General features: G+C 38.9%; 2 protein-coding genes across 2 annotated transcripts; both read right to left on the bottom strand.

Moving 5' to 3' along the window:
• Positions 1–6,135: 6,135 nt before the first annotated feature.
• Positions 6,136–14,089, bottom strand: LOC138632130 (apolipoprotein B-100-like). Its single transcript, XM_069717460.1, has 13 exons — positions 13,927–14,089; positions 13,676–13,822; positions 13,201–13,412; positions 12,447–12,654; positions 12,171–12,341; positions 11,767–11,970; positions 9,379–9,543; positions 9,045–9,250; positions 8,765–8,947; positions 8,420–8,550; positions 7,824–8,025; positions 7,545–7,717; positions 6,136–7,451 (listed from the first exon to the last, which is right to left on the bottom strand). The coding sequence occupies exons 1-13, from the start codon at positions 14,020–14,022 to the stop codon at positions 7,132–7,134; spliced, it is 2,418 nt and encodes an 805-aa protein (XP_069573561.1). The 5' UTR covers positions 14,023–14,089; the 3' UTR covers positions 6,136–7,131.
• A 36-nt stretch (positions 14,090–14,125) lies between these two features.
• On the bottom strand, positions 14,126–24,707 carry LOC138632131 (apolipoprotein B-100-like). The gene is made up of 9 exons (XM_069717461.1): positions 24,614–24,707; positions 23,970–24,011; positions 23,345–23,457; positions 23,084–23,229; positions 20,557–20,698; positions 16,613–16,765; positions 14,937–15,061; positions 14,785–14,861; positions 14,126–14,693 (listed from the first exon to the last, which is right to left on the bottom strand). Exons 1-9 carry the CDS (start codon positions 24,666–24,668, stop codon positions 14,233–14,235), a joined length of 1,314 nt encoding a protein of 437 aa, XP_069573562.1. The 5' UTR covers positions 24,669–24,707; the 3' UTR covers positions 14,126–14,232.
• Positions 24,708–24,866: the final 159 nt, after the last annotated feature.

The following is a 24,866-nucleotide window of genomic DNA, read 5'->3' as shown; positions in this document are numbered from 1 at the left end:
ATAATATTGGCATTGTCACTGATTACAGCGTAGATTGGTTCAAGGTATAATTCGCAGCTGTGTGTATCAGGGTTCTTGTGGTATTGAAGCTTCAGGTACACATCAAATGACTGTTGAGGAGTGGTAAGCAAGGTCTTGAATTCAGCGTCTTCCCACAAAGAAAAGTCTCTGACCTCAGGGGTGTTAATTTGAAGTAAAGGTATGGTAATCTCTGGGATTGAGAGAGGAACAGTCAAAAAATCCAAATCAGCCTCTCCATTAGCTCCATAATGGAATAGGATATCCATTTCATTGTTTTCTGCTGTGAAGTTGTGACTGTACTTGTACTGATTGAATCTTGCCAAAGCAAACCAACATGCATTCTGTTTCTCAGAATTTAGTAGAACATTATAATCATGCTGGAGATCCACTTTACCAGTGAGTTTTAGAGGGAAGAAAATCTTTGAGTTGACTTTATTTTTAACATCAAGGACAAACTCAAATGGATGGGTCATGAGTTCCAAGGAGTTGGACATAGATCCAATTAGACTGCCAGTGAATTCAGCATCATGCGAGGCTGTCAATGCAATTTTCAAGTCCCCAATATGAGCCTCTCCATTTAAAACCATAACACTCTTCTTGACAAATGGAGCTTCAGTTTCACATCTTGCTTCAAAAGTGATATGGCTTAAGATCACTGATTGAGCAGTCAGTGTTTGTTTCACTTTTAAGGCCTTACAATCTGTTTCTCCAACAATAGTAAACTTTGCAGTACTTAAATTCATGTTGAATTCAACATTGCTCTTGTGTGTGCCTTCATCAGAGTAGTCTTGAATAGACCACTTTCCATTACCAGTAGTTTCCAGGGTCACATCAATTTTCCCAGATTCCAATGTGGCTGCGATATTCTGATTCATTGATGCCTGATTTGATGTTTCAATTGATGGGAAGTCCAAGCTATGGCTATAAGTTGTGTCTATAGTTGCATAGATTCCATTCCTTAATGTAAGTGCCATATTATTAACCAGGTCTGCTGTGTACATTTGGGTTGTGGCCTTGGTAGTAGTCTTGGCTGAAGCCTCAGCAGAGAGGCCAGTGAGTTTCAAGGATCCGTCATGATTAATGGAGAAGGCCATATGTGTAGCTTTCACTGTTTCTGTGAATGACAACATCTCCAGTCTGGGAGCTTCCAATTGAGCAGTGGCTTCAAAAGTGTATTCAAGGGACTCAATGTATGATTTGGCATTAGAAGTTATGGTGGCTGAAAACTGGGGGTTTTTCAATGTGGATGTTGAGTTCTCAATTTTCCACAAAGTTACAAGAGTATATACTGGTGAGTTCACCCTGAATTCTCCATTTAGTTTGCCAAAAACTGGAATACAAATGTCACTGGAAACCACAGGCAATTTTATCTCTGGAATTGGAAGCAATGTGTTTTGAAAGATCTGCAAATTTAATTTGGGGATGTTGATGGCAGGAAACTTTATTTCTGAAAGAGTCACTTCTGGGAGAGTAAGATCTGGTAGTTCAGACAGGTAAAGAACTTTTAGGTCACCAAAGATGTCCTCTGGGTCAGGTGTTTGCAGCTCAAATTCTCTGATATCATCTATGATTGCAACTATTGTAGCTCTGATCTCATCAAAGTCTATGGTAAAAGCAGGGATTGTGTACGAGTTGAGGATGGTAAATTCAGGGAGTGAAATTTTAGCTGGAATGCTGATCTCCTGCAGTTTGTTCAGGTTGATTTTAAATACTGGAATGACAAGGTCAGTGAGAGGTACAGTAAAAGTCGGAACTTCAATCTCAGCTCTTTTTAATTGGTCTAGAAGTCCATCTACAGCTTGCTTTATCTGATTACTGATCTCATTGTCCTTTGCCTCTTCTTTGATCTTATTCATCAGTCTGTTTAACTGTGAAGAAATGTAGACAACCATATTGCTGTAAGATTCACTTGCTCTTTGGAGATAAATGTATATTTCATCTCTAATATCCATTTCAGAGACCCTTTGCCTAATGTCCTCAAGTACATCCTGCACTTTTATTTTGATGTCATTGTAAAATGCAGTGTCAATCACATTTTTCAGTTTCTTCAGAGCATCAGCCACCTTTGTGTTTTTAAGTCCGTCCAAATATGTAAAAATGGAGCTCTGAATCTCTCTGAAAAAGTCCCTAACAGCCTCAGTTTTTTTCACTATCTCATATGTTTCAATCTGCTTGTTGATGTATTTAGTTAGTTCAGCAATCTTTGTGTTAGTCTCATCAACAAATGCATGATAGTCAAATTCCCTCATTGACTTAAGCATTAAAGAGGTGTATTCATTTAAGTCATCAATACTTTTCTTCAAGTCAATTGCCCTGAGCTGGCTTGTCACACTGTACAGGTATTGCATAATTTTATGATAAACAAATTCAAATTTGATAGCTTTCAGAGCTGCTACCATTGACTGCACAGTCTCTTCAATTTTAAATGCCTCGACAAGAATCACGACCTGATCCATGAAATCTTTAAATGTATCATCAAGATCATATTTTAAAAGTAGATTTTTCAGGTAGGAATACACTGCATTGAGTTTGTTGGGGATTTCATATTCATCAATCCAGTTGACAATAACATCCTTCATAGATTCCATAAATGTTGCTATATCTGAAGAGGGGATGATATTTGATAGCTGCTCAATATATGTAGTCCAATCAATTAAGAGAAGATAATCCTTTACATCTTGCAAAAACATTTTGACTTCAAAGTTCTCAATAACCTGTTTAATTTCAGACAGTTTGTCTTTGATCATCTCCAAGATTCCATATCTTGAATCAAGCTCTTGAAGAAATGCAGCATTGTTTTCCCTGATCTTCTGTAAATCAATTTGTCTAACAATGTCCTGGATCACATCAAGTGCTTTGATGAGCGACTGCTTAATTTCATAATTCTCATCAAATGTCAAAAGCTGATTTCCAACATGTGACATTATGGTTGTAATCTTGTCAGCAAGATATCCTGCCTTGACATACTCCTCAGCTGTGAGGATGAGGTCTCGAATTTTGGTGATAATGTCAGTTATTGTATTTTCCAAATTCTCTATTAAATTGTTCACTGCAATCTCCAAGTCATCCATTGTAACAGAAAACTCATTAATCAAATAATCAAGTTTTACTTTTATTTGATTCACTTTGCTCTCCAAGTCCATTTCTCGCATGATGCCACTCACTTTCATTGGTAACTCATCTAACTTGGCTCTAAAGTCAATGATTATCTGATTGATATCCAAGTTGTGGATGGATTGTTGCATCGATTCTAAGGCTTGAACTGCTGTGTTCTTGAGCTGTTCAAAAGCAGCAGGAAAACTCTCTATGAATGGAATCTCAATGATATGACAGTCACTGTTCTTGTCATACTTGAGGGAAGCAGCCATACTGAATTCTTGTCCTTCTGGTAGTGATCTCTGATATTTTCTGAGAATGTTCGTTAACATTACTCCTGAAAACTCAAATCCAACCATCTCAGGGTTATTGTAAGTACTAATATCCTGGTTATAAGCATGGTTGTTCAGTTTGGATTCTAACTGCCAAATCAAAGATTGGTTATTTGGAGTAAGGAGACCTTCCAAGTTGTTTTCTAAATGAGAAGAAGACTCCCCTCTTGGAAGCAAATGTGCAGTTGATAGCCAGCTCTTTTGTGAGTATGCAAGAGCCAGGGGCCCAGCTTGAACCAAAAGTTTGTTGTACACCTGCCCAGTATGCTTCCCATATAGTTGTATTTGTCCATTACCAATGACAATAGCTTCAACAGCGAGGCTGAAAGGCAGTGCCATGGTGCGAATGCTGCTGTCTAAGTGTAAAGATTCCGAATTTATTTGTGCTTCACAGTTTGCCGTGGTGGAAAGTCCAGCAAATTCAAGTTCACAGACGTGACTTAGCTGGGTGTCCATTACATTTCCAGATGTGCTACATTTCATTGTACCAGCCATGTTGTCATAGATGAGTTGAAAGGTATGATTAACATTGTTTTCTTGTCCATAAGCTCCTTTCATACTTCCACTGAGATCCGCCTTAATTGGTTCAAGTTTCAAGTGGCCTTCATTGTTCAAACTGATATCATTAAACCTCAGGTCATTTGCCATATCAAATGCCATAACAAAAGGCTTCATATCAACCTTGGTGTCCTGCTTGTAGTAAATATCTTCACAAAGGAAGTTGTCAGACTTGGAGCGCAGGGTGAAGGTCCACAGAGTGAGAGTGAGTGTGTGGCTATTTTCTGTTTTCATCTGCTTCATTGTTCCCTTTGTGTTGCCAGTAAAGGTCAGGGCCCTTCTGTTCAGTAAAATATCAATGTTGTTTGTTGTGGCTGCATCGAATGCATCACCCTTAAGGTCACCATACAAAGAGGCCTCAGTAGCTGTGATTCTACCTTCAATATTCAGCTCTCCTCTGCCCTCCTCAGCCATCACTTTAGTAGTGAAGGACAGGGATGCGCCATTGTTGTCTATGGCACCACTGAAGATATTCTCCACTGTCACAGGGCTGCACTGAATGCTGTTAATTCCACTTGTGGTCAGACCATTTCTTCCAACTTGTACAGAAGCCTTATGCAATCCACGACCTGACTCAAAGGTGAGAGAACCCTCTGAGTTTACCTCAAGGCCATTTGAATCCAAGGATCCTGTTATAAGTGAATATCCCATATTTGAGTCATCTTCTGCCTGTGACTCAATTCTGAGAATGGCCATATGTCTGGATACACCAAGCTCAACTTTGTTCTGTATTTTACCCATGGCTGTACCTAAAGTATTGCACTTTAGGGTCAGTTGTCCATCTTTATACCTAAGCTCTGCTATATGTTTGAGCAAGTCCTGCTGGGAACTGGTCTTGGATACAATTTTCAAGTCAGAGCTTGTATAGCTGCCCTGGATCATGTTGTGAACTTGGATAAAAGGTGAGTCTAAGTGCAGGGTGGACTCTCCTCTTCCTTCTCGATCTAGTGGACGCAGGTTGTAGCGATGAGTGTATGAGGTATTGGTGTAGAATTGACCTATTTTAAGTAATCCCTCCAAAGTGCCATCTCCAGAGATTTCATCTGAATCTAGTGTGGAAGTTGATTGAGCAGAGTAGAAGAGAGAAGCTTGCAGGCCTACTGGACTTGAGGCTTCAAACTTATAATTGGCTCTTGCATTTAATTTGTTTGATACCCCTAATGTTTTTAATATACTGAAGCTTGTGTCAATTAGGCAATGGCTGAAGGAACTATTCATAAAATATTTGAGATTATCATCAGCTCTTCCATACATCATCCCGGTTCCTTGAAAACAGAAAGAAATGATACATTATCAGTCCTGGTGAAAGCACAGGGAAAGATGTAGCTCTGAGCTCTGAACATGCTTTATGTCAATGTCAATAAATATATATGCACAAAGTCTTCAAAATCTGAATACCATGTCAATTTAAAAAAAAAAAAAAAAAAAAATGTATATATAACAAAATAAAATAAAATCCAAAGCTTCATTGATTAACTATACAGAATTAATTTTTAAGAGGATGTTTACCATCAAGCTTGTATGAAAGTAGGATGAATGGGGACTGAGCCATGGCCTTGTACTGTACAACATAGTTTGGGATTTCAACAGTGTTGTTGCCCCCAGACATTGAGCCTTCCCAACTGTAGAAGTTGCTCTTGATCTTGGTGGATGCTTCAGCCATCCCGAGTAAGGGAACAGTGAAATCCAGAGAAGGTGGTATTATGAATGATTGTAGTGGATAGTTATTAGCTGGGACATATAGCCCTATCTCTGGTAAATCTATGAGGGGTATAGACAGAGTGCTTGGAATGTTCAAGTCTTCTGAATTTTTGCCTCCAAGTGGAAGAGGAAAGGAGATAGCAATCTTATCCTTGTTGAATTGGTATCGGAACAAGCTCTCACTGTTGAGATCAAATGAAATGCACATGATGAAATGTTGTCATACACTTTAAGCCCATTAATATTTTGAAGAAAATTATGTTTCTTAAGTTCTATTTTAAACACTTACAACTGCAGAAACAGTCTTTCAGGCAGGGCTGGCAAGGTGAGATCCGAGATGCTCCTCCTACTTCGCAGGTTTGCAACATAGGGAATGCGTGCTGCCAGTTTATCGAGCCATATGTTACCTGCCTTCAGAGTGACATGAAGAAAAATAACTTCACATTTTAAACAAAAAATGCATTCAGACTGATAGATTTTTCAACTCATATATTTTTTTCACAATGTAAAAATAATAAACAGAATAAAGCAAGAATATTCAGGTACATAGATCATTGCAAAATTGATCGCAGAAATACCCAAACCCATGATGACAGGACTGTCCAAGGAAGAAAAGTGACAGAAATATCACAGAAAAACAAACACAAGAAACTACACTCCACATGGAAAACTATCTTAAATGTTGAGTATCTCAACATAAATTTTAAGGGTCCAAGTTCTAAACACAAAGATCAGAACTCTTCCTTCGTGAAAAGTCTCGGGAGCAGCATGGTGGCTGCACTGTCGCCTCAGAGCAAGAAGGTTCTTGTTTGGAATCTCGTCTGGGGTTGGGTTTGAACCTCAGCTGGGGCTAGGGCCTTTCTATTGTATGTCCCACATTTTCCCATGCAGTCTTTCACAGAGTGGTAAACCTCTCTCCATCTTCACTGCTAAGAGACTCTGCCTCTCTGAAATGCTCTTTTTATTCCCAATAATATTAGTGATTTGTTGCCAATTAACCTGACTAGTTGTGAGATTTTCCAACAGGTGTTTTTCTTAAAATTACACAACTTTTCCGTTTTTTAGTTGCCCCGTCCCAAACTTTTTTGAGACATGTTGCTGCTGTCAAATTCAAAATTAGCATATATTTTTTCATAAAACAATAACATTTCTCCGTTTCAACACTTGATATGTTGTCTTTGGTCTATTTACAATTAAATATGGGTTAATGACATTTGCAAATTATTGCATTTTGTTTTAATTCATATTTTCACAGTGTCGCAACTTTTTTGGAAACAGAGTTGTAGCTTGTGGCTTGCGCCCTAACCACTCAGCCTTTGGATTGCCCAAAACTGAACATATTATTGTGACAATAAGCGAAATAGGCAGACTTGTTTTTGTTGTCTTTTTTAAGCAATTGTGATGTCTTCTTTTAATCTTATGTTCAACGTATTGTATGCCTCTGCAAAGCAGTTTGAATTGCTATGTGTGTGAAAGGTGCTATATAAATAAACTTGCCTTGCCTTGAATCATTGTGTCTGGGTTCTGGTGTTGTATAAGTGAGACAAGTGTCAAATGTCAAAAGTACCTCAATTCCTTTGGTGACTATGTGACGGAGTTTCATGTCAGTCTTTGCCACCTTCTGATCCAGCATATCCTCAATGAGCTGTTGAAGCTGTCTGTGATGATCCTCTAAGTTTGGTATCATTTTCTGAATCTCTGAACTCGCGTCGGATTTCAGTTCCACTTCAAACGTATCACCATCTGTAAAGAGAAAATTCAAACCCACCCTCAAATATACAGATGAATGAATGTGCTACATCTGTCTTCTGTAATGATGATATGGGTTAAAATTACTGTATTTTAGGGAAGTTTTTTGTTGGTAAGATGTCTCAGGTAGGTGGATGATTGTCTCCAAGTCTATGAGCACATCCTCCTCCTTCCTCAGGTTTGCAGTGACAGATGCATCAGTTTTTAGAGCGGGAATAACCAACTGGAGTTGCAGCATGGCATCTCTCATCATTTCAAGTCTACATTAAAAAGAAGGACAGCGGTTGATAGGATTGCGCATCATACTTGAAACTTTGGCATTATCTATCATTAGAAATAACTGAAGGGTTGCTACGTACTACGTACCTTGAGCGTCCCACAAGAGTCAGCTGTGGGATGTTTTTATTGGTGACATCAATGGTGATCTTCTTTCCATCTGCATTACTGCCAGTAACAGCCAGCTTGATCCCTGCTTCCACATCATAGTCAGGAATGACAACCTCAGTGAGGAAAATGTTTTTATTTCGGTTGTATTTCAGAGACGCTGTTGCCTCTGTTGAATCTTCACCTAGTAATGGTAGAAATTAAACATAATTAGTCAGTGTTTTATCCCCCAAAACAGTTTACATTGGTAGCTTCAAGCTTCGAGACACTTTCCAATATGAATGTCACAAATGATACATGTACTTTAGCCTTAAAACATATACTACAACTTGAAAAGAATGCAGTGATAAACATGGTCCTAATTATTTGGCTTACATTTAATTATTCTGGACCATTACAGTTGAAGTACATGCCTATACTGTAGTTGTAATTATTGTTAGTACAAGAGTGAACACATTGTATTAACATTGGTGAACTATGGAATTGTTGAATAATTTCAAAAGCTACTGGACTAGATGGCACACACAAATCCACATGCACGCAAACACACACTCAAACATTATATCTTATTACAGTACCTTCTGTCTTCAGTGTTAGCTTCAGAGATTTTACTTTATGACGACCCTTTTCACCCTCTCTAAGTATTTCATCAGTGATGGTGGCTGTGTACTCTGAAACCTTCCCTGTAGGCTGGATTTCAACTGCAAACCTGAGAACAACACAGGTTTAATTAATTCTGACTTTGTTAATCTATTAGCTATCTGGTTAAAATTATAATAAGGGTAACTGAGCTATCAATCGATAACAGTAACTATTCACATATTAGCCACCCAAACAGAAACAACTAAAACATACTCAATTCACAATGGCTCTGACAGTGGGCTTCATGTCTGATTTTCTAATGTACTGTAGCTTCCTCTTACTTGGTTTCTCCTGTCAGGGGGTAGTATGGGGCCTGGTCCATCAAAGTAGAATTGGAATAACGCAATGTTGTGCAGTATTTCAGACCACTGAATAAGGGCTGGCAGTTAGTTGAGTCGATCTGGTCATCCACCAGGGATGGCACTATTTTTGTTTGACCAGATGAAACTGATAGCAGCTTGTTGCTGTATTTCCAAAAGAGAGAGGAAAGTGGTGAGAGACAACAACATGGCATGAGCAATCACTGACAGAGTTTTGCAATACTTGACAGAGGGGCCTGACCTAATGCTGAGCAACTGAATGTTTGACTTAGGGGCAGGAATAGACAGTCTGATCTGGTTTCTGTTCATGGCGACTTTAGCTTTGAAGGAACTCTCGTGGTACATGTTAGTGTGCATCTCAATTCCTGCATCCACATAGTCTGGAATGTGCACACCCATTTGGGTGATGAATTCTAGCCCAACAGAAGGCATGAAGGTCAAGTCAGTCTGCAAGCAGAAGGTCACAATAGAATGGCTTTAAGCATCAATTTCACAGAGGACATTAATATAAAATGAAAATCTTATTGTAACAATAAGATAAAGAGCAGCAAACTTACCATTGTTGAGTGACTTACCATTGTTGAGTGAGCCAGGCCTCCTTTAGCACCAGGTGCAAGCACACCAGCCAGGGAGAATTTCAGAGGGAAGCCAGACGCGGTGGGTCGAGTGAAGGCATTCTCCATGAAAATGTAGTGGGCAAAGACTTCGTTTTCATTGCTAGATGTCAAGGCAAAAAAGGCCTGGAAAGAAACAAGGTTGTATGCAAATCATCTGCAGATGAGTTTGAATTGTCTGTAAACCATAGCTCCGTGGCATCAGGGTCCACTATGACAATGAGATTTCAGGGTACAATCTAATCAAAAACTCTATGGACCCTATTTGTGTACGGTGCAAATCATTTAAGTGTGGATCCAATCGTATTTGCAAATTGGAACAGCACAAGTTTTTCTTTTTACCGCCTTTGTGTCAACTTTAGTTTAGCTTATTAGATTTATTTAAAAGAGGGAGAATGTACAAAATAGATTAATATCAAAAAGAGAAAAGATGATTTGCACCACATTTTGCAACTTGTCAATTTTCCTGGACAGGTTGACATTGTTTTGGCTCAACATGAACCCAGCTGCACCAAGGTTGATGAATTAGGTGTGACAGCAAAGACGCTCGTGACACTCAGTCGACCGAAGGCTATTTTTGTGGCTTTAGTGGGCAAAAGCACACATGAACAGACCTATCCAAAATCCCACGGACCGGTTTGGTGGCAGTTTTATGTATTTTAGCCCACTTAATAATACGGGGTATTATTCATTGTTATTATGTAAATTAAAACAAGATTTTTGGACTCTTGTCTATTGAATTGGATGTGAATTAGATAGTTAGTGCGCATCATGACACAGAAGCCACATTGAGCCATATAATATAAAAGGAAACTCGGGCTAATGACAAATGAAGCAAATTACACGTAAAAGGGGAGAAATTCAAAAGCCTTTTTACCTACTCATCTGGTAAAGTAATCAACCAGCCGTGCAAAGCCACTGAGTGTGACACTGCATCATTCACACAGAAAAGGTTAGGGTAATCTCGTAAAAAATTTTGGCCATTTAATCAATGACAGGAAAGTAGTTTACGTCATTCAAATCTCTGGATGCAATTCATCTATTAACAACACAGCATCAGTGACGTTACGACAACATGTTGTTCATGACTCAATTGCATTGGGAACTTTGAGTGTTCAGAATTTACTCAAGAATTTCTTAACATTGTTTCAGCACCTGATTTCAATACATTGGATGAGTGTTATTTGTTGACGTTCTTAGCATTTAATTGCTGATTAAATAGCTTATAAAGTTTTGAGTTAAATTATACACATTTCCAGTCCATCACCTGATATGCAGACCTTGTTGCTCCCAAAACACTTGATGGTCACAGATGACATTGTTTAGGCTGCTACACCCTCTGCTGGGGCGAGTATCTCGGTCGTGGATAGAAGTCGGCTGTGACACACCTCATAATTACCTATTTCTCCTACTTTATCATTACATTACACCACGCCACGCCACAGATGTGCTTCTGTTTGTGTTCATTGAATGACTAAAACATTCGGCCACACTTGCATGTGCACAGGCGCATAGGACTTAGATCTGCGTTTGCATCTAGAAAACAAACCCCTAATACCTAAAGTATAACTTTATATAATCAATAGTATATATAGTATAACATATCCCTTCGCACAGAGTCGAAGAAGCTGTCCCCCAGATACATTGGTCCCTTCCCTATCACCGCCATCATCAACCCCGTCACGGTCAAGCTTCAGTTACCTACCTCAATGAGAATCCACCCTGTTTTCCATGTGTCCCTTCTGAAACCCGTAGACACCAATCCATTAAACCCTCCGGCCAAACCCCCTCCACCCCCCCGACTCATTGATGGCAGACCCGACTACATGGTAAATAGCCTCCTAGATGTCTGTCGACGAGGTAGGGGGTTCCAGTATCTGGTGGATTGGGAGGTTTATGGGCCTGAGGAGCGGTGCTGGGTGCCACGCTCCCGGATCTTAGATCCGGAACTGGTACGCACATACCACCGACATCATGACACTGGTTCCAAGGAGACTTTGCTGTGTGTCTGCATTTGGGTCCGTTTATAAAGCACACCTCATAACAATAAGAAGTTCAATGAAAACATTACCTACATCATAATGATGACATTGCCATTGCTTTGCCTGTGCAGCATCACAGAGCTGCTGGTATGGCTGTAGACGCTTCCCATTATATTGAGTTATGGCTTTTGTCAGCATAGTTAACTGGACCAAAGAACTAACTAATGTTAAACATGCAACTGTAAATAGGAACTGTGGTTCTTTTAAGAGGTTATTCAGCAAGACATCCAAATTGAAAACTATTAAAAGATATGCATAACTTGGATTTCATGTTTGTTTTTTCATGTCATAAAACAATAAATCTGACCTTGGCAGGTAGTGTCCTGGTGAAAACATGGTAGTACATGAACAGAGTCTCAGCCATTTTTCTCATTTCACTGGTCTTCAAGTATCCTATCTCATCCCCCAGAAGCTGAAGATAGGCAGTGGCTTCAGGGGCTGAAGAGAAACGCACTTCATTTATGAGCCTCCGGAAACTCTCCTGGAGACCTCTCAGATGATCTTGCGGGACCTGAAAAGATATTACCAGTGTGTATTTTTAGCTTGTAGCCATGCATTTGCAATGAAGCTGCCATATTGATGAGAACTCCCATGTCATTTATTTGTAACCTTTGAGTAAAATGTATTTTTACAAGCTGGAGAGACTGGGCTTTTATTCGTGTGATTGCATAACAAGCATATTATCTATGATATATCCAGAAATCATTTTACCCGTCTCTTTATTTTTCCTTGGTGAGGGGCAACTCTGTCCAAAACCTCTCTGAAAAGTGGGATTTTGTCCCCTGCCAAGTCCATGATTCTGGAGATGGATTCCGGAAAGAAACCCCTCTCCCCAAAAAGGGCATCAATTGTTGGTTCAAATCCTGTTCCTTCAACACCGATCTTGGAGAGGAAAAGGGAGCGTTTGGATGTTTAAAACTTATTACAATTAAAACTTGTGTCATTTTGCTACAAGGTAAAAAAAAAAAAAAGCTACTGAAATAATACCTCAAAAATGTCATAGTTGTTGTCAAAAACCTTTGCAGTAGTCTCCAGCATCATCTCTTTTGGGAAGGTGTCCGTGGCATCAAAGATGATGTTGCTCTGTATTGAGCCTAAGGGAGAGTCTACTTTGTAGTTGCGTGACATTCCATCAAATACTTTGTTAGTAGGTGGTTTCTTGCCCTTCAAGGTCAACTCAATGTACTCCTTTAGTCTTTAGTGAGAAGAATACAAACATTTAAGTGAGAAAACACAGTGACAGGATTTCAATTTTTTTTTCTGTCAAATCAAAGAGGGGTTGCAATCAAAAGGTTTTTGTACTTACACTTTGCATGTAAATCCAGAACATGCTTACTTCAACTTCAATTTAAATACAAAATTTTAAAGGGAAATATTGTATACAAAGGGTCATTTTGGTAAATGTATCATTTCTCTGGCCACATAATGAATGACTCATGTTCAGTTTGCTTTTTGCTTCATTTTAATCTCAGCCAACTTCTATATATTAAAAAAAAAAAAAAAAAAAAGTACAGCTGCTCAGCTTGCTGGTTTTGTCTGTTTGTGGTTTGGTGCTAGGTGGGTAACATAGAGTGGTATCATACTGTAAACACAAATTAATATTGAAGTCATAAATGTTCTGTTATTTTATCACAAAGTAGACATTTGAATTTGCTAAAAAAAAAAAAAGGCCAATCAAGCTTTATTTTGGAACTAATTTATTGTATAGGTAATGTTATTGAAATCCTGGGCGATTACTTACTGATGCATTTGTGGCTCGTCAGAGTTGCGGATGTTGTTCAGGTAGGAAACCACAAAACTCTTGAGTTGCTTGTCCTTCACATTTTCCAAATTGTTAACAATGTTTCGAACTATGGCTTGGTCTGGGTTCTTCATTAGAATCAGGAAAGCTGATAAACGTTTTTCAACAGGGCTCTGAGGGTCTTCATATATCTCCATGAGAACATTACTGACCTGTGGTCAACCAAATGATATGTGACACAGCTGTCTTGTAATACCAGTGCATTCCAAAACAAAAATAGGGTAACGTGCATAGTGTACATTTTCACAGTATTTCAAGTTTCCCCTGCTCTTTTTGTTTTTAAATTGTTCAAAAGTAAAATAGCCAATTCTACAACATACACTTTGTTCATTATCATGCTAAAAATGAAAGTATAAGAAATGGTAGTGTGTGAGTGGGATGTGCAAGTGCATGCGTGTCTGTGAAGTTACTGTACCTCATCATTAATGCCCATCAACCTAAAGGCGTGTATAGCTGCCTTTTGATTTGATAATGGAATGTCTGTTTTTTTGGCACATCGCAAAATAGAGGAAATCAGGTTGGGGTTGACAACTTGCATGGCTTGACCCATGACACCAACAACCTGAAAATTAGAAAATAAAATATTAATGTGGGAACCTGAAAACCTGAGCCAGAATTCCTGTCGAGATAAAACACATGAGTAAATTCAGAATTGTGCATATCTACCCTCAGTACAAGGAAGGACATCTCCTCAGGGTCAGTTGCAATGTCAGAGTCAATATCTTGGACTTCTCCTGAGCAGTCATTTAAGAGTGTCTCCATAAATTTGGACACATCTGTGACCACTGGAGTGACGGCTCCTTTATGGAACCTATCGCCAAGAAACAGAACAAATATAGATGCTGTTTGGATAAAGATGATGTTAAAAAGTAGTGCTGAATGGGGTTTCCCTCTAGTGATCACCTGAAACAGTTTTTGGGGGTTTTTTTGTGAAAAAGATTGCAGGAAACAACATCAAAATCACTCTGTTACTTACTTCTTGACTGTTTTGGCCAGAGCATACATGATTGCTTTGCTCTGTTTATACTGAGCCATACTGAGCATATCTCGGACACGTGTGGCGTCAGGGTTCGCCTGGAGACTCAGCCCATAGACTAGAGCGTCCACCTCTAATGATACCCCATCAATGGTCCTAATTATTTGAAGAATGGCACTGGTACACTCTGGAGTTCCACACTGCAACAGAGCCTGCCAGGTGAGCCAACCTGATATATCAAGCATCTCAGTGACCGTCTTGCTCAGAGTCTCATTCCTCAGGACACGCAGACTGGATACTAGCTTGTAAAAAATGCTGGTCCTCTGCTGACCCTGGTCTGTGGCTGCCAAAGCCGCAAGGTCCTGCAAGGTACGCAGAACAGCATCCTTTGTCTGCACTGGAGCTTTATCGTCTGGGTCTTCAAAGTGGAGTTGCTTGCTCTTGCTGGGGTTAACATCTGTATGCACGCATATTTTAGAATAATTTAGCATTTCCAAGTCAAACCAGGCATGGTAGGTAATACAGACATGCTTGAAATGCTCCCTCACCAAATACTCTGTTGCTGATCCTTTTGATGCTTTGAAAGCTGATATCCTGGGTCACCACAGCTGATATCCCTTTGTCCCTGCAAGGCAGGTTAGAAAATAAGTCAAAACAATGCACTATACACTGAAACATTTGCACTCAAATTATGACTTACTCATGGGAGAAGGGCAGGTAGATGTGTTTTTCTGTGCACATAGCTGTGGTGATGTGCTTTCCCTTGTTATCAAACTGATAGTTGCATTGTTGATTGCTTGTAATCACCTTAGACATGGGGCTGTGCTGGAACCAAAAATCCACATTGTTTATGTTTCTACAAATTTTTAGATCATTAGAAGATTTTTACATGAGAAGTATTTATTCTTATTTTACTGTTTGGCAGCCTAAGAACCAAATGTCCGAAATTTCAGGCTGTCTTTTTACATAATGTAAACCACGTTATGCTCAAGGATTGGCAGTTACAGTATAAATCAAACATAATAAAATACGCAAGAAACCAGAACATATGGGGAAATAATACAATAATCGTAAAGGAAAATAGCCACAAGCGGCAATGATCGGGGTCCAAGCAAATTGCAAGCAGTAGAACACAAGAACAACATGATAGTAAATAATATTAACACACTGCAACATTGTTGACTTGTTGTACTTGTCCACTAGTGGATTAGAGTGCATAGCTCTTGGGGTCTCCAGATAAGATGACTTACAGACTGCGCCCCCGGGGAAACATGCATTTGCACAAATGTCTAGTAACTTGACAGACAGATAATACATGTGTGAAAAAAACTAACATATCATAATGATGATGTCAGGTGTATTGAGATGAAGTTGATGGCATGGTGGTGCGGTGGTTAGCGGTGATGCCTCACAACAAGAAAGGTGGGGGATTGAGCCACACCCGGGGCTTGAGCTGTTGAAGGTTAATCAATTGTTTGGGGAAACAGAAAATATTTGTCACGATGCAGAGAATGTCCTGAAAAAAATGTAGCTCGGTAGGCCATAGCAGTGATTTATTGTAATCTTTTGACTTGTGGGATCTGAAATGACTGGAGAATTGGAATTGTAAAAACAACTTTGAGGCACAATGATTGGGGTCCAAGCAAGTTGGTGGTGCACAGGTTGGCACTGTCATCTCATAGCAAGAACATTCAGGGTTCGATCCCCAAATGGGACTTGGTTAGAACTTCAACTGGAGTGGAGGCTATTCGTCGAATAAAGTAAATAAGCAGGTAAAATGTGAAAGTGAAGAAAGTTTGTATGGATGCTCTATAGAGGTGAGGGTGGGAAAAATATTAAAGATACGTATCATAATTATAGGCATAATAATATATGTAGACAACGAAAAGAGTGGAACATGGTCTTTGGGGTGGGGATTTCAATTTCCTATTGAGAAAACCAATACTGTTTTCCTTTCAAGAAGGAAAATTAAAGCAGATGCCCAACTGTTTTTATATAGCACAGAGCTGAACATTTTTAATTTATAGGAGTGTAATTTGATGTGAGGCTCACCTGGACAGTAGATATTGTGGGAATGGAGTAGAGAATTGACAGGTCTGCTATGACATCTATATATAGGTTTTAGAAGATCAGTACTTGACCATAGCTGTGTGGATAATAGGTCAGTGTCTAAAACCTTGTTAGGAAAAGGATTGTATAATAGCACAAGCATTGAAAATATGTGGGAATTTTAAAACAACATCTGTGCCAGAGTTTAAGGTAGAAATGGAAGAAGCGCAACTGTAATTAAGAAGAAAGCAAATTATGATGACATATTATGCTAATTTACAAACACAATAACCATCCCACAAAAAAGAAATGAACTACAGTGCCTACCAGTTTTTGCAGCAGTGCCAGGGGACTGTTGGCTAGTTCCCTGTTGGAGAACTGGTCACACTGGGTTAGATCTCTGGACAGTGTCACATCTGTGTCAATATCCTGGACAGCATTCACTGCATAGTCTGTTAAACACTGGCCATGCACTGTGCTCTGAAAAAGAATAAAAACAGCAAATAAGAGATTTAGCTCCTGATACATCATCATACAGAAGCCAAAGCAACGATTAATTATTAGGTGTACTTGCATCAAAAGTGCAAGGCACAACTATTGTTATGCTGCTGGTAAATGTGCACTGCGTAATAACTCCTACAGTTTTGGGACAACATGCACCAAATTTAAGTAGGTGGTGTGGCCCTTCTACGAATGGGGTGCTATGACTTTTTAATAGAGATCTGTTTTACCGTTTACCTATAGGAATGACTAGGAAATGGAATTGTTTTTGTTTTTTGAAATATTTCAAAAATATCTAATTGCAAATGATATTACATTTGGTAGCACCAATAACTCTGGGATTCCCCTCAGCCGGTGAAAATATGACCTTCAATTTACTGTGAAAAACTCCCACACTGTGAATCTTTTTCTGGGGATTCCCTGGAAACACGTTTTGCCACCTGTTGTCCATACTGAATCTTCAGCCAAAATTGGGACACACCCTATTTGAAGGAAAAACAACATTGAAGTCTGTGTTCTGATATCTCCTACCATTTTCCTGTAATTGGTTCCCAAAGTTGATTTACCTGTTCTGATGATACCCCTGGTTTCTCAGTACAACAAAACAATTTCAGCTAATCAGGTTTTAAAGTCACAGCTGAAGTCTGTATTGTCTTTAACAACGGGCTAACATTACATCCCACTTTGTTTCTCTCTTTATAATTTCAGAAATATCTGTCTATCTTTCAGTTTTTGATATATCTCGACAACATCCCACCTGCCTCAAACTCGGTGGGCGTGTTGCTGAGGACGTGAGGTTGTGCCTTTTTTGTGCGATTTGGACATGCGACAAGTTCAATATTAATAATAATATCAAATGTATTGCGTTTGTGGATCATATATTATATATATAAGCGATAGGCGGAGCTTTGCGACACACAGAGAGCTTCTCAGCAGCCATAATCCTCTTCTCTGCTCAGATTTACCTGCAACTATTTTAGTATCAGCGAGTCTGGGTTACGAGCGAGTGACAGAAAACACTGTAGACAACAAGCTTCCATCGTGAAACGGACACTTCCTTTCTTCAGAGGAGCAGACTCTGTGTATGTTCTGTCTCTCCTTCACTGGAGCGCAGGTAGATAAATCGTAACGTGTTTAATATCAATCAACTATTACAAAAAGGCAACTGACGAACGCGAACAGTGTTTGTCCTGCTATTAAAACACCGAGGAGCAATCTCCACAGTATCCAGCTCAGTAACCTATCAGGGTGGGACAATGACATTCGTTTTTACACCAAGGTTTGTAAGGCTTTTGGAATATCGTTATAGTGACTTGTCATCTGTTTGTTGTGGAAGTAGTGGAAGAAGTATTCAGTCAGAGTCGGAATTACACATACTAGTGCAGTGCCAATTCAAAATTGCCTGCTTAGCAATATGATTTTCTGGCTTGTGGTAATGATTTGTAGCTTTCTTGAAATAAGCTTGGGGAAGAAGGGGGTTAAGCACTTGACAAAACATTTAGCATTTTCAGGAAGGATTTAATTTCAACGATTTGCCCACAGGCTCGGTAGAACATTGGCATGGTCACCATGAAAAAGCGTGATAGCTATATATTTCACCTAATACACTTATGGTTTTGAGTCACAGTGTATTTTATGTAGACTATTTTGTCTTTATTGAAAAAATTAAAAGCTGCTTGTTTCATCAAAAATAAATAGAATTTCCGCCAATTACCTACTTCTCTTTATTTTCTCTTTATTCTTAAAAGTTACAAAGACTAGAGGCCATGCTGGGAAATGTGAGGAGAAGAGCCCAAGACAAGTATACGGACCGGTGCCAATCACAGTTATGTTACTCTGCAGCAGACAGCCTATGTCTATTAAGCGAGAGAATAACACAGCAAGAGACAGATTCATGTTGTATTGCACAAAAGCTACCGACACAACATCCCCATAAAGCTCCGATGAGCCTATTTGAATCACAACGTTAGTGAAGGGATGCAGCCAAAAATAATATATGATCTACAATTAGATTTTCAAGAATGGATATTTACAACCCCGTTTCCCAAAAGTTGGGACGCTGTGTAAAATCTCAATAAAAAAAAGAATCCAATGATTTACAAATCACATCAGCCCATATTTATTTGAAAATACACCAAAGACAACATATAGAATTTTGAAACGAAGAAATTTTACCATTTTATGAAAAATATAGGCTTATGCACATTTTTATTTAATGCCAGCAACACATAAAAGTTGGGACAGGGACAAAAAAAAAAAAAAAAAAAGACTGGAAAAGTTGTGTAAAGCTTAACAAAACTAAACAACTAATTTGGGTTATCGGCAACAGAGCAGTAACATGATTGGAAATAAAAAATGAGCATCCCAGAGAGGCAGAGTCTTTCCACAGTAAAGATGGTGAGAGGTTCATCACTCTGTGAAAGGCTGCCTGGGAAAATAGGGCAGCAATCTAAGAATAATGTTCCTTAACGTAAAATTGTAAAGAATTTGGGGATTTCATCATCTACAGTTCATAAGATCATTAAAAGATTCAGAGAATCTGGAGAAGTTTGGAGAAGGCAGAACATCAATATAGGATGGCAAAGACCTTCAGGCTCTCAGGCCACACACTGCATTAAAAACAGACACAATTCTGTCTTGGAATTAGTTGTCTGGGCTAAGAAACACTTCTGAAAACCATTGTCTGTAAATAGAGTTCATCGCTGCATTTACAAATGCTGATTAAAACTATACCATGCAAAGAAGAAAACATATACAAACATGCTCCAGAAACACTTACCCAAGCTCATCTAAGATGGACTGAGGCAAAGTGGAAAACTGCCCCGTAGTCTGACAAATCAAAATTTTGAATTCTTTTTGGAAATCATGGACGTTGCATCCTCCAGGCTAAAGATGAGAGTGACCATCCAGCTTATTTTCAGTGCTCAGTTGAAAAGCCAGCATCCGTGATGGTACAGGGATGCATTAGTGCACATGGCATGGGTAGCTTCCACATTTGGGAAGGCACTATTAATGCTGAATGATATATACAGGTTTTGGAGCAACATATGCTGCCATCCAGACAACGTCATATTCAGGGAAGGTCTTTCTTATTTCAACAAAACAAGCCCAAGCCACATTCTGCAAGTATTTTAACTGCATAACGCTCTAGTAGAAGAGTCCAGATGCTAAACTGGCCTGCCTGCAGTCCAGACCTGTCACCCATTGAAAACATTTGGCACATCATGGAATGAAAAAATACAACAAAGGAGACACTGAACTGTTGAGCAGCTGAAATCATATATCAGGCAAGAATAGTACAACATTTCACTTCTAAAACTCCAGAAAGTGGTCTCCTCAGTTCCTAAACGTTTATAGAGTGTTGTAAAAAAATAAAGAAGTGATTCAAAAAAAAGTGGTAAACATGCCCTTGTCCCAACTATTTTGTTGCTGGCATCAAATTCTAAATACATTTTTCATAAAACAATCAAATTTCTCCGTTTCAACATTTGATGTTGTCCTTGTTCCATTTGCAAATAAATATGGGTTTACATGATGCAAATCATTGCACTCTGTTTTTATAAAAAAATTGTACATAGAGTCCCAACTTTTTTTTGTAAATGGAGTTGTAAATGCGCAGGATTATGGCTGCCGGTGCCAGTAGCTGTATGTCACCCACATGAAATCTTTAAATCTACATTACATATAATGCCTCTTCATCCACAGACCGTCATGCACTTTTTCTGCTGCACTTTTAGAAAAGCCAGTTTAGGTTGTGAGAAGATACTAACCATGAGGCGGTTCTGTTCCATGACTGGCACCATGAGAGCAGAAATGATTCCTCTTTTAATGTTGAGGATATTGACAGGCTCGTCTGTACTGGGGTAAAGCTGGACACTGGTGACTTCCTCCATAGTGAACTTCAGAGGGTTCCTGGATGGAGAAAAGTACATCACAGTTGTATTTTGCAATAAATGTGATCTGCTATAGGCTTACAGTACATTCATACCAGACAGACTTATGTTCAGCTCCAATAAGAGCAGTCAGAAAAGGTCCCAAGGTTCAGCCGATGCAAACCATCACAGCAAGTATTTGTTTGGTCTAACACGTCACTATTCCTCCACTTAACATTTCATTATCATATAATAAAAAGAGAGAAATAAAAGTCTGATATTCAGAGGAAGATACTTTGCCATAAATCTAAATTATATACTGAGTTACATCTATAAAAGTGTCCTGAGCTGGAATTGACAATGTGTTGACATTGCCATTAATGAAACCTATCTGTGTTACATGTACAGTAAGTGGGGTTTAGTGCTCTTTTTAAAGTCTGAAAGTAGCCGTAATCTGACTTTTCATTGTACAGAGCTCGGCGAGGTGCCTCCCCACCCCTCAACCCCACACCCCAGGTTCTCAGGTTTTATGCTAAAGCTAACTGGTGGCGTGCTACAGTATCACATTTAAAGAACAGAAATAGCAATGTTAATCTCATAGAGAGAGCTGCTGTTGTTATTTTGTATCTATTTATTCATTTACAACCCCATTTCCAAAAAAGTTCGGATACTGTGTAAATAAAAAAAACAAAATGTGATGATTTGCAAATCATGTAAACCCATATTTAATAGAAAATGGAGCAAAGACAACAAATCAAATGTTGAAACTGAAAATTGTTATTGCTTTTTTGGAAAATTGTATTTGATAAACATTCCCCTATCCCAACTTTTTTTGAAACGTGTTGCTGGCATCAGAGTGTTGTATCATCTGTTCTTTTAACAACATTTGGGACCAGTTGTTGAATTTTTTTTTAAAGTAAAATGCTTTTTTTTTTTTCCAGTCTTGCCTGATATAGGATTTCAGCTGCTAAATAATTTGGGGTAACTTTTGTTGTATTTTTTGTTTCATGATGTGCCAAATGTTTTAATTAGTGAAAGGTCTAGACAGCAGTCAGGCCGGTTTAGCACTCAGGGGCTTCTACTACGGAGCCATGCTGTTGAAGTACATGCAGAATGCAGTTTGGCATTGCTTTGTTGACATAAGCAAGGCCTTCCCTTAAAAGGCAGCATATGCTGCTCTGAAACTTGTATATCATTCAGCAACAAAGGTTCCTTCACAGGTGTGCAGGCTACGCATGCCATGTACACCCATCACAGATGCTTGCTTTTGAGCCGTGTGCTGATGACAATCTAGGTGGTCCCTCTCTTCTTTACCCAGGAGGAGCGTCCATGATATCCAAAAATAATTTTAAATCTTTATTACACTATAGAACAGTGTTAGACTTTCCCCCAGTCCATCTTAAATGAGCTTGGACCCAGAGAAGGTGGCGTCGTTTATGGATTATGGTTTTAAATAGTTTCTCCTTTGCATGGTATAATTTTAACCTGCATTTGTGGATGCATAAGAACCATCTTGGTCACATGTCAGCAGTAGTTGTAGAGCAGGGACTTTCTCAGTCAACAGGCAGGGTAAAGAGCACATGTGACTGCTTCTCCTACAGTAATTTAACTTCTACATTGTTGCCTTGGATACTATTTGTCCGTAAGTATTTGTTTTATGGATTATTTGATATCACAAGCATAATATATATGTGTATACATATATATATATATATATATATATATATATGCAAATAAAAATGAGTTATTTGATAATTAGTATGGCACCAAGCTAGTAATAGCGACTCAGCATTCTCAGTGTAACACAGATTGTTCTGTTCTGATACGTGTTTTCATTTTATGCTTTGTTGCAGTTTTACAGTAATTGTGAATTGTGCATTAAATTCAAGAAAACTTATGCCTGTCTAGCTTTACAAAATAATTATTCATTGCGGGAACAGAACAAGCATTATCATTCATTTGGAGTTAGGCAACCTGAAGAAGGTAATGTCTCTTTTAACGCTGTTTTTGGTCTCTACCAACTCCTGAGAGAAATTTAGCTCTTTAGTTGCTAAAAGCACCACTGTGTTCAGTAGCTCATAGCTATGAAAACAAGCAGCCTTCTGCATGCACTATGAGACTTGCAGCCGGACACTAAAGCAATGAGCTGAAACTCTCTATGAAGTTCCATATAGCAGAGATTCAAATGATGACTATCTGTACTTTCATCTCAACAATAGACCCTCACTCACATTGTCACTTTGTCATTTGACAGATTGTTATGAAACAGAGATACTTTTATGAGTCTGGACTTTTCAGGCAGTTTACTCCCGGCACGTTGGTCCTGGTCTGGCAACCACGGTTTAAAAATTCCTTACACACTCCTGGTTTTAATCACACATTCTTCAAGTGTATCAGATAATGTGAGAAATATTTTTGCACTAACTTTTCCATGGCAGCCTGGAAGGCCTCTGACCCAGCGGCTTGCCCGTAGACCGGCTGACCCTGAGGATCTATGACAGACACCTCACTGAGAATACAGTCCCTGGTGTGCAGGACAAACTTGCATGTCTGGGGGACTTCAATTTCCACCTAAAGATATGTGACAGCAGACACATAGTCAGTGGAGAAACAGTGAAGGAGATCCAATAAGAACAGTCCTTTATCCAGTAAACTAACAACGTTGGACATAGAAACAGTCATGTACCTGACAAGAGACTTTAGGGCCGTTTCTCAGGTTGGCAGTCCCCATTACACCATTTTGGCTCTCTGTGGTGTACTGGTACACATATTTCTTATAGGCCTTGAATCGAGATGCCACTGCAACAAGATGATATTACTTGGTTATACTGACTTCCTACTCTCATGTACAAAGCTAATCATATCAGTTCAAGCCAACAGTACCCTTAAAAATAAGGATATGCTCCCATATATCCTATCCTACATATCTATGTGATATGACAAGAGTCCATGAACCTCTGCTGCTATCTCCAGAGAACAGGTCATGTGTTTATCAAATTAGTGGGCACCATTGATCTGTTAGCAGGTCAATGTGTCTGTTTGCAACAGCATCCCACTAACCCCGCTCTATCTACCCTAAGCACACACACACTAAACCTTTTTCCAGGTACATAAGCCCCTTGGATAGAGTGAGAAAGTCCAGAGCTGTATGTTTTTTTAGATAAAATAGTACAGAATACTAATAACAACAACCCAAGCACAATATCCAGAAAAGGATCTTGATGGATGTCAGTTTTTTTTTTAGTTTTTTTTATTAAGTAACAAACATTTAACCTAATCAAAATATAACTGATGTGTAGATAACAACTTACACAGGCACACAGAAGTTTGTTCATTATTGTCATTGCGTTCCTCTGGAAAACAAAAAAGAGTGAAGGATCATACAAATTATTAATAAACATATGGTCAATATACAATAATATACACATTCTAAAATATGAAGGCAGTGAAGCAGAAAAACAAACAACCACAAAAATCAGGTCGAATGCCTTTTTAAGGACAAGGGAAAGAGTATATTCTTGGTTTTGTTTATGTCACTTTAAAGCACCAGCGGAAGGCACCGAGCAGAATTTCTGTGAAAGTTGTTTTGCAAACTTTACAACCACTCATTAGTTTAACCATTTTGCAACTTACAATTTCTGACTGCTGGGGGGTGGGCAACATATACATGCCTGCGTAATGTATATGTATTACGACTATTGTTAAAAAAAACAAAAACAGAGATATATAACTATATAACTTGGTAATCCTTAATTATGTACGCTGCAGCATAAAATTAGAAAACCATCTATAATTATAATAGAGCACAGTCATCATTAACATTATTAGTAAGACCGGTACCTTTCCTAAGACAAGTCAAAATGCTGCTGAGAAAAGCACCTTTATGCACCATGAAGGTTTTGTACGAGTCTTATCATGAAGAAACCCCTTTGAATCAAAATGGATTCCCACTTACGTGCTAACGTGTAGCTGCTCAGCAGTAGTAACAGACACAGCTTGTTGTAACCCATTATGGGCTAAAGAAAATGCTTTACTCCGTGATCTTCAGCCCTCCGAGTTTTGACTACTACAGAAACACCTCTGCTCAGATCTTTTATAAAGTCCCTCTTCTCTGTCCTGCTGAGTACCAGTCACATCAGACACAGCAAAGCCTGGGAGTTGATTTCAAAGTTCAAACTCTGGCAAGCACCGAAGGTTGTTGTTGGGAA

The sequence above is a fragment of the Brachyistius frenatus genome, unplaced genomic scaffold (assembly GCF_029030835.1).
Source record: "Brachyistius frenatus isolate BFR_SWC_R1_liver_20210118 unplaced genomic scaffold, ASM2903083v1 Contig_175, whole genome shotgun sequence".
NCBI classification, from domain to species: domain Eukaryota; kingdom Metazoa; phylum Chordata; class Actinopteri; family Embiotocidae; genus Brachyistius; species Brachyistius frenatus.
Note: the sequence above shows the minus strand (reverse complement) of the source record. Positions and strands in the feature narration are given on the sequence as shown.